This window comes from Alosa alosa, chromosome 1, assembly GCF_017589495.1.
Source record: "Alosa alosa isolate M-15738 ecotype Scorff River chromosome 1, AALO_Geno_1.1, whole genome shotgun sequence".
NCBI classification, from domain to species: Eukaryota; Metazoa; Chordata; class Actinopteri; order Clupeiformes; family Clupeidae; genus Alosa; species Alosa alosa.
The window spans coordinates 23,484,700-23,503,062 of record NC_063189.1 but is presented as its reverse complement, the minus strand read 5'-3'; the positions used below and the strand labels follow the sequence as shown (position 1 = coordinate 23,503,062).

The following is an 18,363-nucleotide window of genomic DNA, read 5'->3' as shown; positions in this document are numbered from 1 at the left end:
TGGGTCTGGCTCGTCAGGCTATGTAAGACTTGCTGTTTACAAGGGATTGCAGAAGTAGGGGATGGAGAGGAGTTGGAAATTCTGCTTTATTTTCTCTGACAACACCTATGTGATCGCCATATTCCTGCTGTGCAGTAGCTTACCTCTAGTTTAGACAATGCACCTCCGTCATAAGAGTTCCCTGAACAAGATATCTTTGCGTGCTTCAAGATACACTTAGAATCCTACTGTCCACCTGCTTGAATAGTTGTATTGCCAGGGGGGCACAGAACCAACAAAGGCAACTATCTCCTCTCTCCTCTCTCCTCTGTCTCCCCTCTTCCGCAGTGGGTTCTGGTTTCTGAATAAGGGCTTCTCTCTTTTAATCTGCCTCTAGCATTCTCATCACTTTGTAAATCCCTCCACCCCTCCCTGTCCCTCATTCACAATAGCTCTTTTTTATCTGCTGGATCAGAGGGACAAAGTGGACGGCTGGAAATAGGTGCTTCTAAATATTAGTGATAGCAACCCTCACTCACACAGGATGTCCTTTCCATATCTTTCTATCTATCCTTTAATTTCTTTTCAGTCAGTTGTATTATTATGACCGTCGCGCAGCGAAGCGGCGGTCATATAGGTTTAGTCAGATTTTTTTTCTTTTCTTTCTTTTTCGCATGTCCAAATTTCCGTCAAGGATTCCCAGAACACTGTAAGACCGGGGTACACGAAACTTGGTGGGCATGTAACCCCACATGGATGGCATGGAACCTCCTGTTTTCGTTTTGATCTGTAGCCCCCCCCGCTGGACTGGACCCCCGAAAGGAGGGTAGGGCAGACAGTTTTCTGTGAATATCTCGAGAACCGTAGGGTTTAGGAGGACCATTTTTTTTGTATGTTGATCTCAAAGGGCCATGTCAACCCATTCCATAACCACTCATTTCATGTATAGCGCCACCTAGTTAAACACAAAAAAGTAAAAATGAGGTATTGTAATCGCAGGTATCTGTGACCTAACATAGTCAAAACTGCACGAAATTGGAAGTGTAGGATCATTATGACACCCTCTGAATGCACGCCAAGTTTCGTGGAATTCCATTCATGGGGGCCACACAATAAATTAATTTATGTTACTATACACCAACTGGCCTGTAGGTGGCGGAGACAGTTTTCTGTAAATATCTCGAGAACCGTAGGGCCTAGGAGGTCCACCTTTTTTGTATGTTGGTCTTAAGGGGGCATGTCAACCTATCCCATTACCACTTATTTCATGTATAGCCACCTAGTTAAAAAAAAAAAGCAAAACATTAGGTGTTTTCATCACAATATCTCTGGCTGACATGGTCAAAACTGCGAAATTGAAAGTGTAGGATCATTATGACCCTCGAATGCATGCCAAGTTTCGTGGACTTTCGTTCATGGGGGCCTTTACAATAAAATAATGTATGTGTACATTTAGTGACCATTACACCAACAAGGATTCGGGACACTGAAAGACTGGGGTACACAAAACTTGGTGGGCATGTAACCCCACATGGATAGCATGGAACCGTCGTTTTTCGTTTTGATCTGTAGCCCCCAGCTGGACTGGACCCCCGAAGGAGGGTAGGGCAGACACAGTTCTCTGTGAATATCTTGAGAACTGTAGGGCCTAGGATGACCATTTTTTTCCGCATGTTTGCCTCCAGGGGTCATGTTAACCCATTTCATACGCAGGCACGCACACAAGCACGCACACACACACACACACACACACACATAACATAAACATGTACATGCACACATGCACACAATTCAAGAATTTCTCAGAATTATGAACAGGCAAGATGGAGGTGGGCTTGTATAAAATTAATTTTACATGTGAAATCTACGAACTAATCATGTTTTGGTACTTGTTGTCTAGCAGATACCAGTGAGAATTGAGTGTGGATAATGCAATTTAGTGAGACAGTTAGAATCATATAGGCCTTTCAGCATGATTTATTTTTGTGGAAAAAATGTGCTGGACTGGGCGGCAGTCATATTTTGTACCGCTCTGCGGTACATCTAGTTGTAAATGTGGCGATGGCAAAACGTTTTGTGGTTAAAGTGAATCGTAGACTATATTAATAACCAAAGAAAGTAGCCTAAAGGAGATGATTTGCACCTCCGTTCACCAAAAAGGCCGTGGTTGTGTTTCTACAATATGTTGGCACAAAACGTAATTTCTGTCAGAAACCAAGTAGGCTAAACGTTTTCATTGTCATCGTGAACTATGACGATGCCCATGTCCAGTAGGCTATGTTTTTCATTTATTCAAGCAGTGACATTTGGTTTAATGCATGGGGTACCGTGACGTGCGTCAGAAAAAAGATGGGCCTGTCCCTCTCAAAACATGTTAAAATAGTGTGATTAGCAACCACAAAGAAAAAAAATCACCCCTGGACCCCCGTGTTATTATTATTAGGCTATTATGACTGGCCTGCCCCCACTGCTAAAAAAAATCTAGAGGTCACGGTCATCTCATTTAAATGGTGGCATGTCAAATGTAACAAGGAAGTCAGAAGAGCTACATATGCGACTGATTACACATTATTTCACCTGAACAGTGTTTGAATCCTGTTTGTACTCACTGGAAATCTTGGACCTAGCAGTTACTGCGCAAAGCACAGATTCCATTACTGTTATTATCACAGATTTCAGATATTAGCCACCAACTGGCTAATGATGTTGTTATGAATGTACAAAATACAACATTTGAACACCCATATTGCTGCTGTTCATTGTATCTACAGCTGTTAATGTGACTCACATTTCAAGCTGCATTTCTCCGGCCCCTCAGTTGTGATGCTTTTCATGAACTGGCCCCCATTACAAACTAACTGAATAGCCCTGCTGTATGTTGTATCTTTGAAAGTATGAGACCATTCAAATAACGCAATGTTCTGTCCAACACACACATACACATCCTGATCAGTGTTTTCTTAACACTTAGAAACAGAGGACAGATTCCTGTGGTGTTATGAGGAGAAAAAGGGTGGGAAAAGGGGTGGGGGAGGGGTGAGTTTCCTGCTATGGGTTTCAGCTTTGTCTTCCCACAAGCAGCCACAGAACAGCCAAGTCAAAGGAAAGAAGGATAATAGTACATTTCCGTTCATTCATCTCATAGGGACTGGTGCATATCTCTTGCCAAGTGACGTATTTGGGCAGCCGTGGCCTACTGGTTAGTGCTTCGGACTGCCATAATGCCCTGCTGTTCCCCCCAGCCCTGTCCCAGGTTCAACCACTTGGTGCCGTCGTGACGTAATGCCAACGCCTGTAGGATCTTGGTAACTTGTCCAAACAGCCTATTAAGTGTGAATTGCTGTGTGTTATCACTCCAATTGTCATAATGAAGTGCGCTTTCATTAAGGATTTCCACATTTGCTGCGAGACACTTTTTCCAGACCCTGTTAGTGGACGACATCAGGCATGGCGGCTAGCCTACACGGTACGCAAGGAGCGGTTTCACCTGGACCAAGGTATCAGCAATCTCGAGAGAGAGGGAGAGCGAGAGCACCAGGGTATATGGCCACTTGGTGCAGCATAGTCCAGCATTCCAACAAGAGGGGTGGCTGGCCCCTCGAAGTCTCCTGAGACCCAGAGGATTATTCCAGCTATCCAGAGACTATTTTTATCTACTTAAATAAATAAACATACTATGTTTTCTAACCCTGCCACTGAACCTTATTAGGTGAGTGTAGTTCACTCATCTGGGTAGCCAATAACTGACGGGGCCAGCAATAGCGTCCTTCACCTGTGACAACATGCAGGTCTGAAAGATGTTATACCTTCTACAAGATAGTAGGAGAGTGAAGAGACTGTGGCTGGGATCCGCTTGACCTTTCTCCTGAAGCACTGGCTGTAAAGGTGCTAGTTGGTAACTCAGCCCTTGTAATGCACCGCGCTGACCTGACCATTCTTTGAAAAGCTTTGCGGTCATGGGCAGTGCTGTTACCATGTTCTTGTTGTGCTTTACATAATATGATCACCAAGAGAAGTGAGAGCATGCCTCATATTCACTTCTGTAACCTTTGGATGGTCACTCAATTGCATTCAATATTTACCAAATGAAAATGTCAGCAGCAAAGAGAGTTGGCACATGGCATGTCAATGAATTAAGGAAGAAAGTTTTTTTTTCAATGATGAGACCATTTGCTATGACTAACGGTCTTGTGGACAAAGTTGGGCGGAAGTTCAAACCAAATTGTAACCTTGCATTTCTATTTTTGAAGCTTGTGATCATCACAAACATGCTACCAAACAGATTACGCTGCATGTAACCGTTCAGGAGAACAATAAAAGACACAAAAAGACTACAAAAAGCACATTGTTAAATTACATTACAACTGAGTTTGTTATGGCTATATGGGCTGAAGGAAATGAGGGATGCTGAGTGAGAGAGTGTTGGTGATTTTTAGGCTATGCTGTGTTTATGGCTGTGCTGTTAGAAAGGTTTGAAGCTGGTTGACTGGTGATAACAGGAGGATTTGGCGTGTCAACAAAAATCCCTCTCTATCTCCAATGTGTGAATCCCATCTGTTGTTTGGAGAATGTTGAGCAACATTCCACATATCTTCCTTTTCCCCATTATGTGAATCAGTTGGGAGGTTTATCACAGCAGCCCTGTTAACAGTACTGTGTCATGGGAGATTATTTGTTTTTGTCATGTATACAGACCTTACTGTCCTGTATCTGACCCTAGGCATATATACTGTATATGTATCTCCAATTTTTGGCTTTGAAAGGAAGAAGGTCAAATATACAGAATTGGTAGCAGAAGGCTGCCAAGCACACACAAGGCGGTGGAGATGGCTGGTGGTATGCTTATTCTAGAACCCAAAATATTCTTTAGAGGGTACCTTCTCAGGAGTTGCATGAGGCTGCTGAGGTTATGTTGAGGCACACACAGACTAGAGGTCATAAATTAACCTGAAATAACACAACGGCGTGAAATATTATTGGTTGAATTTGTTGGCGCCTTTGGTAGTAATGTGTTCTAACCCATCATGAATGTGGAAGGGGGTGGATCCAGGATACCAGACACTACTTTTTAGCCTTCTGGAGGTGTTGTGCCATGTTATTGTTTTTAACTCTTCAGAGTGCACTATACAGATCCCGTGTGTTACAGCTCCCATCAGTTAGTTGTACATTGTTGTATCCTGCGCCCTGCTGTGTTACATTGATTAAGCTATAGGTTGTTGACTGGCAGCTGACATTGGCTTTACACCTGATACAGTATACGGCACGTGGTGCAGCTGTCACCATCCACTTGTGCGATTCTGTTAGTATCCTGTGCCATGCTGAGTTACAGTATGTTAAATGGGATTTGTTGTTCATTGACCAAAGACCAAAGAGATTGTTGTTGACTTCCGGAGAGGTCACACCCAACACCTGCCACTGACCATCGACGGTGCTGTGGTGGAGAGAGCGAGCAGCACCAAATTCCTGGGGGTGCACATCAGTGAAGACCTCTCCTGGACCACCAACACTGCATCACTGGCGAAGAGAGCTCAGCGCCGCCTGTACTTCCTGCGGAAACTCAGGCGAGCAAGTGCTCCACCAGCCATCATGACCACATTCTACCGAGGCACCATCGAGAGCATCCTCTCCAGCTGTATCGCTGTGTGGGGCGGAAGCTGCACTGAATACAACAGGAAAGCCCTGCAGTGCATAGTGAACACAGCTGGAAGGATTATTGGTGCTTCACTCCCCTCCCTGAAGGACATTTACACCACCCACCTCACCCGCAAGGCGACCAAAATTGTGAGTGATGCAAGTCACCCCGCTCACAATCTGTTTGATCTACTGCCCTCTGGGAAGAGGTACAGAAGCCTGCGCTCCCGCACTACCAGACTCACCAACAGCTTCATACACCAAGCCGTAAGGATGCTGAACTCTCTCCCTCCTCTCCCCCCTCCACCCTCAGCTACATAACATCCTGGACATTGGACCCAAAAATGGCCGCCTGCACTACTCCACTTGCACACTTGCACACTTGTACACTTTACAACTGGTGTTGTTGTCCTGAAACACAACACTTCTGCTGCTCTTACATAACTTGCACCACTATGCCACTTTCTTCTTACTTAGGTCAAACAGAACTACCCAAGCCTTTTATTGGCCTGAATTTGCACTAGTGTTTTTATTGACTGTCTATGCACAATTTCAACCACATTTTGCTGCTCTTATTTTTTCATTATTATATGTGCCCTCTTATTTACTTATTTACTTACTTTTTTGTTTACTTGAATGTTATGTTTGTCTGTGGACCTAAATTGGTAAAATATGTCTTGTCTTCACCGTGGGATAGTGAGAAACGTAATTTCGATCTCTTTGTATGTCTGGAACATGTGAAGAAATTGACAATAAAGCTGACTTTGACTTTGACTTTGACTTTGACTCATTGGCCACTATGGCTTTTTCCCAACCAATAGTCTTTCCTGTGTATAACATAAAGGGTGATTTTCCTGATGTCAGCTTGTCTGAGTGTTCAATCATAATGATGACCGTCAGCGTGACTCATTGTGGAACATTGGTGTTTAATATATCTTGTAGATGGAATGTGATGCCCGTGAAAGTAATGTTTTATTGTCTTGCATGCCAGTCTCAACTGGTGTGCTGTGAGGCAAAGTGAGGTGTGCCATTGAATTTTGAGGAACCAAATGCATTTCTGTACAGGCTCATATAGGCAAGAGGGGCATTTTTACATGCATCAATGACACAGCTTCTTAATTAAAAAAGGATTTCAGTATAGTCAGAGATTTATAACTTTTTTTATGTGGTTTTTAGTAGGCTACCATAGCCTTCTCAGTTTGACTTTATGATGTGAAGCTGAGATCCATCTCACGACTCTTAGATGGCTGTGTGCCCTTGTTGGCAAGAGTAAAATCACCTTTCCCAATCTGTGAATAATGTCTAACTTGCCTTTCTTTTGCTCAGCTCATGGAAAAATACAGGTATATGAGAATGAAGACCCAGCTGTTATGGCCTATAATAATATTTGTGACATTTTTCATATTCAAAAACCATCAGTCGGTGTGGCTTGGAGCTTTGGTTTTACTTTTGGAATGCCTTAGCCCCCAAAAGGTTGAGGAGCTCTGGTGTGCTATGTGGATATTGCTATTCTGATATAAGGCTGTTAACTGTGAGCTGTGAGGCAGCTTTTCTACACAGGCATCACCAATGCTAGTCCAACGTCCAACTTTTCTTATAGCTGTTCTTACATGTCTGCTGGCATTGCATAACTGGATAGAGCTGTTTCAGTACTTCTCCATGAAATGTAACTATCATCATTTTGGTCAGCGATATCTCTTGTGTATGGTTCCCCCACTCATATTTCTCTCACTTTACTCCCTCTCCTCTCCCCATCTTAAATTGCTGGCACCGTCAAATCAGTTGTTGCACTGTCTGGCTGTGTTATCGCCTCAAATAATTTATTGGAAGCTTGCCAAGAATGAGCTAATGGAAGACATGAGCATAGTTATGGACGACAGTGTATCCTCAAGCTGAACGAGAAGCAAAAATATTCACTAAACTACAGTATAGCTACCAAAGCTACATTGCTTGTTGCCATGGTGAAAACACTTTTTGCCATCTATGTTTATTAGTTTATCAGTGTGACAATTGACCCAGTAGGCCCTAACACTAGAATTGTACACAAATGAAGTCATGGTGAAATCTTATACTAAGGATTAAACTAAAATATTGATCACAGTTAAAAAGCTGGTTTCAGTGGGTGACAGTGCTCTGTATACCTGTACTGTAACAAACTGGGTGTTGCTTAAGCAATCAAGATTTAAGAGTGTTTTTTTTCATGTTCCTATCCAAACAATGACTGGGTTAAATGTGCTGTCCTTACACACCCTAGTCTGACAGTGTAATGACTCTGTCTATGTTTGTGCAGAAACACAATGTCAAAAAAGGGTAGACACAATGTCACAATTCAGAACAGGGTGTAAGATATAAGGTCAAGAGTCATGGCAACTGATTCATCTGTGGACAGCATAATGCTAAATGTTGCACAGCTTCTGCAAAGGATGAGTCATGTGTAATCAGGCCCCCATGGTTACTAGCATTCTTTATGGAAGAGGAAGATAAAATTACTTGGTCAGTGTTTCCATTCTTGGAATTAGGTGGGTGGACGGATGGGTGTAGTTTGATGAAGTGGAGACGGAAAGGAGTTGTAGGCCTAATACCAAGTTTTATGGTGGTTATGGTGTAGTAGAGCCTAATGTTGATGTGAATATTACTGCTGTTGAGTTTTCTGATGCTAATATCTGATATTTAAGATAACAGGGGCCTGATTCGGAAGCTGAGCAGTATTTCTCATGGCTGACATTATGCATTTGCTGTACCAGGAAGGTGACAGATAATTCAATCTAAATGTTTTTTTAAAAAGTGTCTCCATCTTGAGCTTCATTCCGCACTTAAGACTCATCAGGCAGATTGTACTAGGCCTAGGGAATCTCATCTCTTCCTCTCACTGAGAGGCTGCCAGCTGGCTAAATAGAAGTCTCATTAAACTGCTGAATTAATCAGTCAAATTGGAGCTTTTATAGCTAATCAAAAACAACCCTGGTTGCAGTGTCACGGTGATGCAGTTCAATGCATTTTTCAGAATGCAACACCTTTATTGACTTACGAAAACAGCTCCATATTATCACAAACACAAGAGATTAACACCAGAATTACTCAAATAACAACATTGAAACTGTACTCTGCACATACTTAACATACAGAAAGTGTAGAACTTTAAAAAAAATCAAGAAAAACCTCAACATCACATACAAAACTATAAAGATTTTAGAAGCCTTTAAGTAGGCCTACACACTCTCACAGTATTAAGGACATTCACATTTTATAAGGTACAATAACTGGCCTATTCAGTTAGCGTTTAATAGCAAAGTATTGCGAGTAAACACTTCTTTAACGGATTTGAAAATGCCACAACAAAATCTCAGACACTCATATGCCTGTTCCACTGTTTCATTCACCTTTTTTATTCCGATTCATATTCACAAAAAGATTTGGCACAATACACATACTGGTCTTCCTACATCAAAAGCAGCATTATACATTCAGATAAAATGATGCACGGAAACATTGAGTCATTTTTTACAACATGTACACATTCAGGCTCTTAGTTCCTCTAAGGTACATATTCATACCTTGAATATTCATTCAAATATTGTTCTTCAATGGAAAATCACTTCATACGCTTTAAACAGCTTGTACGCATCTCTACCCCCTCTTTGATTTCCAAAATATAATATTCTAATATTGGAATAATTCAGCCAAGGTCACCTACAAGTTGATGCATCAGAATAATAGGCCTACTGTCTTCACTTTCTATCACTTTCTGCAATGTTGTGTAGTACTACTCAGTAGGTGTGACCATGTTATCTAATGGCAAAACATGTTATTTTTATGTAAGATAGCTACACGTTAACTTTCTTATCTTGCAAAGCTAAATGTGCAGATGTGTTCTTAGGAAAGCTATTCTCCAAAATCATTGGAAAAGCTCCACTCCACAAGTCAGTCAACAACAAATAGGCTACTGTTCATTTTGCTTGTGATATGTCTTTTAACACATAAAAAACATCTATTGAGCATGTGGAAAAGGTTAAATCGTTGACATTTGCTGGAGAGTCTTTATGAAGAGCCATGAAAGACCATGAGCATTTGGGTCTGGTCAGCGGAGGTGCCCTGCTGTCATGTGCTCCTGTGGACCCTGCAGATCAGAGACAGCAGGTGACTCAGCCTCTTTAGTACTGCCGTTGGCGACGCCTGCTTGACCAAGCGGTTTGCCAGGCTTGTCACGATTGCGGCCCCGGTCATCGCCATGGAGGCTGGTGTCGACACGGGACAGCGTGCACATGCTGCTTTGGTTGCGTGGCTGCAGGCGAATAGCACGCAATTCCAGCTCATCTGCACTTGACACATGCACCAACGGGCACCAACGGAGTGCTTGCTTGAACCCCGCCCGGAACCTAGAGCCAAGAGACACAATTACCCATAGGGGCCTTTAAATCATTACCATTTAAGGTCATTTTTGCAGATGAGTTATCTCATTTCTTCAAGTAATGATCTCATAGTCACTCACACACACACACACACACATACACACACACACACACACACACACGGAAGCGTTCCATTTCAGAGTGGCCCCAGGGCTGTAACTTGTGGTTACAAAACTCTGTGTGCCCCACCCACAAAATCACTGCACCCCCTGCTGGTGAAATATGGAACAGTTTCTGGAGAGGACACAGTTTGCATAAGGCTGCCACAAAGCATGACATTATGAGATTTTGTGTATTTGCCTTAATTAGAGGGATGTTTGTCTCTCTCTCTCTCTGTGTATGTGTGTGTGTGTGTGTGTGTGTGTGTGTGTGTGTGTGTGTGTGTGTGTGCTTCAGGAGGAATGAGTGAAAATGTGTTTTCACCTTCCATTGAGGCAGCAGTAGATGATGGGGTTGTACATGGTGGAGCTCATGGCCAGCCAAAGCACAAACAGATAAACCTGCTGAATGGACTTCCAGCGGTTCAGCCATTTATTCAGGCCAGTCACGATGAAATACACATGGTACGGCAGCCAACAGATTGCAAAAGTCACCACTACCACAATCATCATCTTCACCACCTTAAAGACAAGAAGCGGATATGGTAGATGAGAGAGACCGATGGAAACGTTGGTGAACGATGGCGTTCCAGACTAGTATCTCCCTGGATTCCATGCAGACGACAGAAACAAAGAGATTTTTAGGAAACAAGCTGCTCTTGTACTCACTGAGAAGAGAGAGAGAGAGAGAGAGAGAGAGAGAGAGAGAGATACAGGGTATGGAAGGAGGGAGGGTACAAGCAGCTGAAATGTGCTTTGGTGATTTTCTCTATAGGCGACATCATCACTCTTCACTAAATTTTCACTAGACACTTACTGAGTAGCCTAACAACAAGTGGAGATAATAACTACACTAGATGAATTGCACCATGAAGGCCTGGAAAAAAGACACATTCACATGATGACTTCTTTGGCAATGCTGGAGTCTATGCACCTGCACACCTATACACCAGAACTTAAACAAAGCAAGACGCATCACAATGCTGATTGATTGAGTAAAGATAAGAATAACCCAATTCCACTGAAATTACTTGGAAAACAAAATCTAAAAAAAATATTTATTAAAAAGCTGGATATAGCATTTTGGAGAAAAGCTCTTCATATATGTTTCAGAGGAGGCTATCTACAGATCCAATGTATCACACTTTGCCCTGTATTGCAGTTTCGTGTGCCATCTCATTTGAATTGCCATTTTTGGTCTAAATATGTACACTTTTAATATGTTATACATTGCTAAGAGCTCACCGTGAACTCAGCCTTAGATGATTATATTAAAATACAGTACCTTTCCATTGCTCCTCATTAGACTGTGATTAGTTTTTTCAACATCTGTTAAATGGCTCATTACATTAAGGATTCAGAACATCTGGCCAAGAGCTTTGCTCTGTATTTGGATCCATAGTTGAAAATGAGAGGCTTGCTGCCAAAGATAATAGTTTGCCAATAGTCTCTTACCAAAAATCACAAATCAGAGCGTGGCAGTTGTCATCACAGACAAAAACAGCAGTGGTCCTCATGACTGCCAATTACTGCAAAGAGTTTTCGTCTGTCATACCCTGCCACTCCATGCCAGAGTTTTCGGCAGTCATACCCTGCCACTCCATGCCAGAGTTTTCGGCAGTCATACCCTGCCACTCCATGTAGCCTATGCTTGTTTTACGCTCACACTTTTTTCCCCTTTGTCCAGGATTGGAGCAGAAATAGAGGAGAAAATATGACAGGGTTGCAATGCCCTCAAAAGAGAATGGAGTCATTTACACATGAAAGGCGCCTGTGCACTGACGCCAAACACTGAAGCCACTGCTTTGAGAGCCATTCAACCGCAAGTTAAAATTCATGGGTCTGGCCAAAGCTGATAGCGATGAGTGGATAAGGTGCATCGGTGGAACTGTAAAGGCTACATTCTCTCATTTGAAATCAATAGCCATCAGTACAGACACACACATGCTCAGTGTTTAAACATGCTACACCGTCTTCACATAAGTACTACATTCCCTGAGTGTGTGTGAAAAGCTCTTTTTTCCCATAATGTATTTCAAATGTATTTCAAAAAATAATTATTTTTCCAAATATGTTCTACATTCATTACACATTAAGTGAATTATTTCAAGCTTTTTAATCTTGATCTTAATATTCATGAGAGTGGCTTATAGATCATGGAAATCAAAAGCCAAGTATTTCAAAATATTCATCACATCAGGTCAGTGCTGGTCAGTACACACTGAGCACACTTTCTGCATATATCCCCTGTAAAGCATCTGATTTTTTATTCTCAGTCATTTGCTTTTACAGTCCTTCACATCACATCTAACATAAAACATAATCTTAGACAATATTTTAACGGGACAGTGTCAATGAATGAGGCTTTTTGGCCATTTCTATATGAGAGACTTTTTGGGTATTTTTAGGAAGTTTGTACAAGTACAGAGACTCCAGGGACAAGCTTTGAGCATGTCCTGCAGAACTAGCTCCACACAAGTAAATGTACATCAGGTTTCTTGGCCGAGTATACTTGCGTATACAAGGAATTTGGTCTCGACTGCCCCACATGAATTCAAGCATGGTGCCAGAGAACTTTAATCCCTGCTTCCCTGTCAACTTTTATTTTTTTCATTCATCGGGACATGACTGGGTGGATCCACATCACTGCTCTAAGGGAGGCTGGCCTCCCTAATGGGTCTTGAGGTGCCAATGGAGGTCATGGTGCGTTCCTGTCATAGACAGACACACTAAGCTGCTAAAGGTTAGCAATGACGCACCCAACACCACGGCAGGTCACAGTGGCCAACCATCTGCATGAATACAGACAGAGATTAAGGGGTGTGGGAAAGCTCAAGTATACTGCATAAACACAGACCACACATGCCATAATCAGCAAGCGAATACAGGATTATGTATTTCACATACGCTAAATATGAGTAACTATATTGAAACACGGTTACAATTTAAATTTGGTGGCATTCAGAATTAAGTTGCACTGATCAATTTATGAGAATATGTTTTAAATCATTCTAACATGAAGGCCTGGGCTTTTCAAACTCAAATTTAAATATCTTTTATAAGCAAACGTGTTTGCATATCTTTCCCTTTCTCTCACTATTATTATAGTTATAGATGGACTAAACACAAAGCTCTAAGAGACCGTAAAAGCAGTGTTGTGGTAGGCCCACAGAGGGCTTGTGCCCATTGAAGCTAGGTGGGCATGTGCCATATGGTATTGATACTATTTGGCCAGTGTGTATGTGCTTGGGGCACTGCATTTGTATTGTAGTGTCTCTTTATTGGAAAGAATGTTAATGAATGTAAATTAGTATACTATACCAGACTCAAGTTAATTAATGGTATTTGAATGTGCCCTTTCTTCTTGAAGAAACCTGACACAACTGCTGGTCCACATGGTATTGATGAGAATGCCGCAGAATACATTGATAATTTATTTTCGTGCCTGAAAGGAGCCCTAAAGGTTTTCCTTTTACTGGAGTTCTGCCTTAGGGAGTAAAAGGACAAACAACTCCACGTTCATCATTTGTGCAGGACAAACACCTAACAGTGTGTGCCGGAGCAACACCTCACAGTGTGTCTCTTTCTTCACATCCCAAACCTCCTTTTCCTGACTTCAACTATCAGCAAGAAACTATGTGCTTTGACCTTAGAATTATTTGGGTAGGATATATCCATTTCCACTTTGTCACTCGAAGAACCCTGTTTCCTGTTTCCTGGCCACTCTACTCACCAAAAGCAACTGGCAAAACTGTGTAAAACAACTCTAGGGCCTACAAATAAACTAGGCAGAGATTAAGAACAATATGAACAAAATGTCCTCCTGGGAGCTAGAAGGTGGAAAAAATCTAAAGGGAATTCTCACACTAATCCATTAAGACAAAAACAATGGCTTTAGTTTTCAGGAAGACAAGACTGTCATTAATACAAACTCATTTTCCTGACTCAGAAATAAAGAACTTCTGGGTAATCCCTGATTTAGAATCAACATACAGTAGAAAGTGTTTTTTAAACCCTCGCAGCTGTCCCGATAGACATTCATCATACGTAGAGAAATGACCTTAATCCTTGTGCAAAATGAGCCCTAGAGAGCACCAACAATAGTCTGCCAAAGCATAACAGGATCACAAGCACAAAAATAGACCAGAATATATTCATCTTGATGTATTCAATTGGGGGTCAGTTTGGACAAAACTAAATCTAAATACTGACATTACATCAATCATGGAATTAAAAACATCTATTCTCTGTCTAATAATCCAAATCTGTCAGTCTTTTTCTGGATAGCATAGAATGACAGAGGGCAGGGAGAGATCAAATGAATTGTTTAAAAAGTGGATTTTACATAGGCTATACCAAGGCTGACATGATTACAGGGTACAACATGCTGCTCAGGGCTGAAATGTCTCCGAGGCATGCTCTACTTACCTTTCTTTTGGCACATAGCTGGTCATGATAGTTATCGGATGAGTCTCCAGGTATCTCTGCACCCCACAGTGTTATCCCCACAATGGTGTAGGTGATACCCATGACCACCAGGGGGAGCATGTAAACCAACACAGCCACAATGATATGATACCTGTGCAGATAAGGAGAAACAGGTGGTTAGGTATGACATTTTTAAAATCTCATTGTTGTAAGTGTGCCTGTTTGCCTAATCATATTCATTTCAACAGTCCTACTGGGCTATTCCATGGAAAATTACATTTTTTGTAACATCCTTAATGCCAATAAAATGTGATGGTATGGTATGATGTGAATGATTACATGAAATTTGAGCATTTGCTATTTTTTACTGATGAATGTAAATGAGAAAAAATGCACAAAAAATGAATGTTATCATTCACATCATACAAATGCCAAGGCATTTCACTGGCGTTATGGATGTGACAAAAAGTCCATTTTCCGTGGAATTGCCCTACTTATCTCTTTGTACAACTTTGATAATCAATTATTCTATTTCTGATTACAAAAGTGATTGATGTCCCTGTGATATCTATTTGCTCTTAATGTTTCCAAAAAATTGGATTGATTTTCTTTCCCAAATGACTGTGTGTGACCCAAATGACTGTGTGTGTCTAAAGTGTCATGCGATGGATTGTTGAAAAGTCATGGCAAGGTAAGAGGACAGGATAGCCACACAGACATGTATCTTCCACAACAGTTTCAAAATGGTTTAGATCAGTATTTGGAGAAATGACAAAGATATGCATGAGGGAAAGTAAGCCAGGAGGATATCAGGGATATGTTGATCCTGAGCCCCAATCACAACAGTGTGGAAATTTAATTAATTTGTGAGATAGCATATAATGATGCATTGCTGTGCCAACAGTCACAGCTGTGGCGAACTGAGAGGAAGGGAGGAGTTTGTGTCTTACATGAAAGGATCATCGGAGGGTCTGGGCCATGCCACATAACATAATGTTCTTTGGGGCATCTTCCAGGTGGTAGAGTAGAAACAGAGGGGGAAGGCCAACACAACAGCCAACGCCCAAATGCACACTATCACAACTTTAGTAGCAGTGGCTGACAAACGGGGCTTCAGAGGATGTATGATAGCCATATACCTATATGCATATGCATAAAACATACATAAACAAACACTTATAAAACAGAGACACATACAAATGCATTATTTGACTATACAGATGGTCACACAAAAACTACAGATCGCATCTTTATTGCTGTCTCTGTTTAATATAATAAGAGCTTGAAATCCTTAGTTCTCTATTAACAAGGTTCATCTTTTACAGTCCTAGAGAGAATAGAATTTTATACATTGCAAGGCAACAATCAAGATTAGGCTACGTGAGTCGTATGCACAAGACATGACGCTCAGTGTACCAGCCTTATTCTTCAAATGCAATTATGATACACGGGCCAAGCACACTGACAGACATTGCGAAGGTACTGGAGATTAAGTGTTCTTACCTGTCAACAGCTATAGCAGACATGGAATAGATGCTAGCGAACACAGCGGCGACAGGGAAGAAGTTGTGGAACTTGCAATATGCCTCTCCAAAATACCATTCGCCGTGAGTGGCGTAAATAAAATTAATAAGTGTGTTGAAGGCAGCCATCGAAGCATCAGAGAATGCCAAGTTAAGCAAGAAATAATTTGTAACCGTTCGCATTCGCTTATGAGCCAAAATGATCCAAATGACAATCAGATTTCCAAACACAGCAACTGCCAACACTGAACTGTATGCTACTGACCAAAGCGCAACTCGCCATGGAGGCTGAACAAACTGATTAGTGAAGTTACGCGTAATGTTAGATCCGTTCGATGACTCAGCCATTCCCCTGCAAAGTATGCTCTAGTCTGGGGCACAAAATATTTTATGTGAAAATAGTGTCATCAAAAAATAGATTTTGCCAGGTGTGTTGGATAGGTTATATAAGTGTCCAACGCTGCAGACTGCATTCTTGGGTACATTTAGTCATTAAGGTTTGTCCCCAATGTAAAAAAAATGCCCCTGCCGCTGCGTAAAATTCCGAAACACCGACGCCTACCAGACTTTTCGTGTTGTGGCTTTCACATCTTACGCCTCAGTGAGGTCCCTGGTGACTGATCAATGAGGTCCTCAAGACACAGCCTGTGTAATGACTACATCGCACACGCACATCCTCGACTGAACATATTGGACTTACTTACCTCACAGCCGATTTATCACAAAAGAAACAGGTGACATTTTTTTAATGGTTATGAATGGAATGCAAACAACTCTCAAAAAAAAAGCCGCAGTCATCATTAAGCATCTTCTCTTCCTTTTTTGCAAACATGGATGGATCAACACAGATTCATCACTATCGAAATTATGAGAAATATTAAAGTTGCTTCAATAACTGTGGATGAACTCAATGGAATACTGGCCATGTGAAGGAGATATCACAGTGTCTATACATGAATCAAAGCCTTGTTGACAGTTCTCCATCTGGTCATGCTGTTATCTCAGGACTGCACGTGGTTGATAATAGATTTTCAAGACATGTTCAGAGAGATAGCATTGATCTATGGGCCATTCAAAGATAATGATTCATTCTCCTAGTGATCAGTTAATGAAAGACACATATGCTGCTTGGCTGTTATTGCAGACAAAGGTGGCGAATCAGCAGGAACTACTGAGCTTGTCTGCATTCTTAAGCCTCAAGCTACCCAAGTGTCTCCTGCTCATCTTGTTGTCTATTTGGAAAGCACTTGGTGCCTCTGATGCTGGCTGTCATAACAGATCATCCCTCCTAAAACTGTGCTATTGCTGGGGGTAGTCATGTCCTCAAGTGACAAGTGGTTTGTGGTTTATACCAATATACCTCAAACACTGAACACAACAACAACATAGTTGACAAAATTGACAAAAAAGCAATACCCTGTGAATTTAGGCTGTTGATACTTCTTTAGATATGACATTCTTTAGTTTGTTTAGGAGTTTTATATACCATAATGCCATGGTTTGGTATAAGAACATGGCAAGCAACATCCTTAACTTTATTCATGTATATCCTGCAAGAGGACACACTTAATTGACTGGCATACAGGTTGGGAGGCAGGATAAAGCTCACTGATAGATAGGGGAGCAGGTGCAGAAAAGGCTTTCATCCCTCTATGTGGCTGTAATCCCATGGGGCTTCCACAGATGCTGCCACCACAAGGGGGAGCATTAGTCAGAACATCTTTCTCTGTCTGTCTGTCTCTCTCTCTCTCTCTCTCTTTCTCTCTCTCTGTGTGTGTGTAAACCCAGGCAAAGGAAGGAAGCATATTCCTCTGTCAATTAGGCAGGATTAATACTGATACACCCTTTAAGTCAAGTCAAGTCAAATCAAGTTTATTGATATAGCACATTTCATACACAGAGGTCATTCAATGTGCTTTACATAAACAAAACCAAACAATAATAACAAATAAAAGCATAGAAGGGCAATATAGTCAAAGAATAGTTAAAAGGTAAAGATCATAATAAAAAGAAAACATAAAACATAAGGTAAAATCATTTAAAAATAAAGAATAATTAGTAAGCAAAAACAAAGGCAAAAGTAGTAAAAAAAAGTAATAAAAGACAAAGTAGAATAATTATCAAGGCAGATTCAGAATTTGTAACTCGGCACAGTTAGCAGAAAGCATCTGAGAACAGTTTGGTCTTAAGTCTAGATTTAAAACTGGCTACAGTTGGAGCCTTTTTAATGTCATCCGAAAGTTGGTTCCACAGCTGAGCCGCAAAGCAGCTAAAAGCTGCTTCACCATGTTTAGT

At 41.4% G+C, this 18,363-nt stretch overlaps 1 protein-coding gene across 1 annotated transcript; it reads right to left on the bottom strand.

Moving 5' to 3' along the window:
- Positions 1 to 8,592: 8,592 nt before the first annotated feature.
- Positions 8,593 to 16,882, bottom strand: tacr3l (tachykinin receptor 3-like). Its single transcript, XM_048264307.1, has 5 exons — positions 16,049 to 16,882; positions 15,496 to 15,684; positions 14,546 to 14,696; positions 10,443 to 10,639; positions 8,593 to 9,986 (listed from the first exon to the last, which is right to left on the bottom strand). Exons 1-5 carry the CDS (start codon positions 16,414 to 16,416, stop codon positions 9,689 to 9,691), a joined length of 1,203 nt encoding a protein of 400 aa, XP_048120264.1. The 5' UTR covers positions 16,417 to 16,882; the 3' UTR covers positions 8,593 to 9,688.
- Positions 16,883 to 18,363: the final 1,481 nt, after the last annotated feature.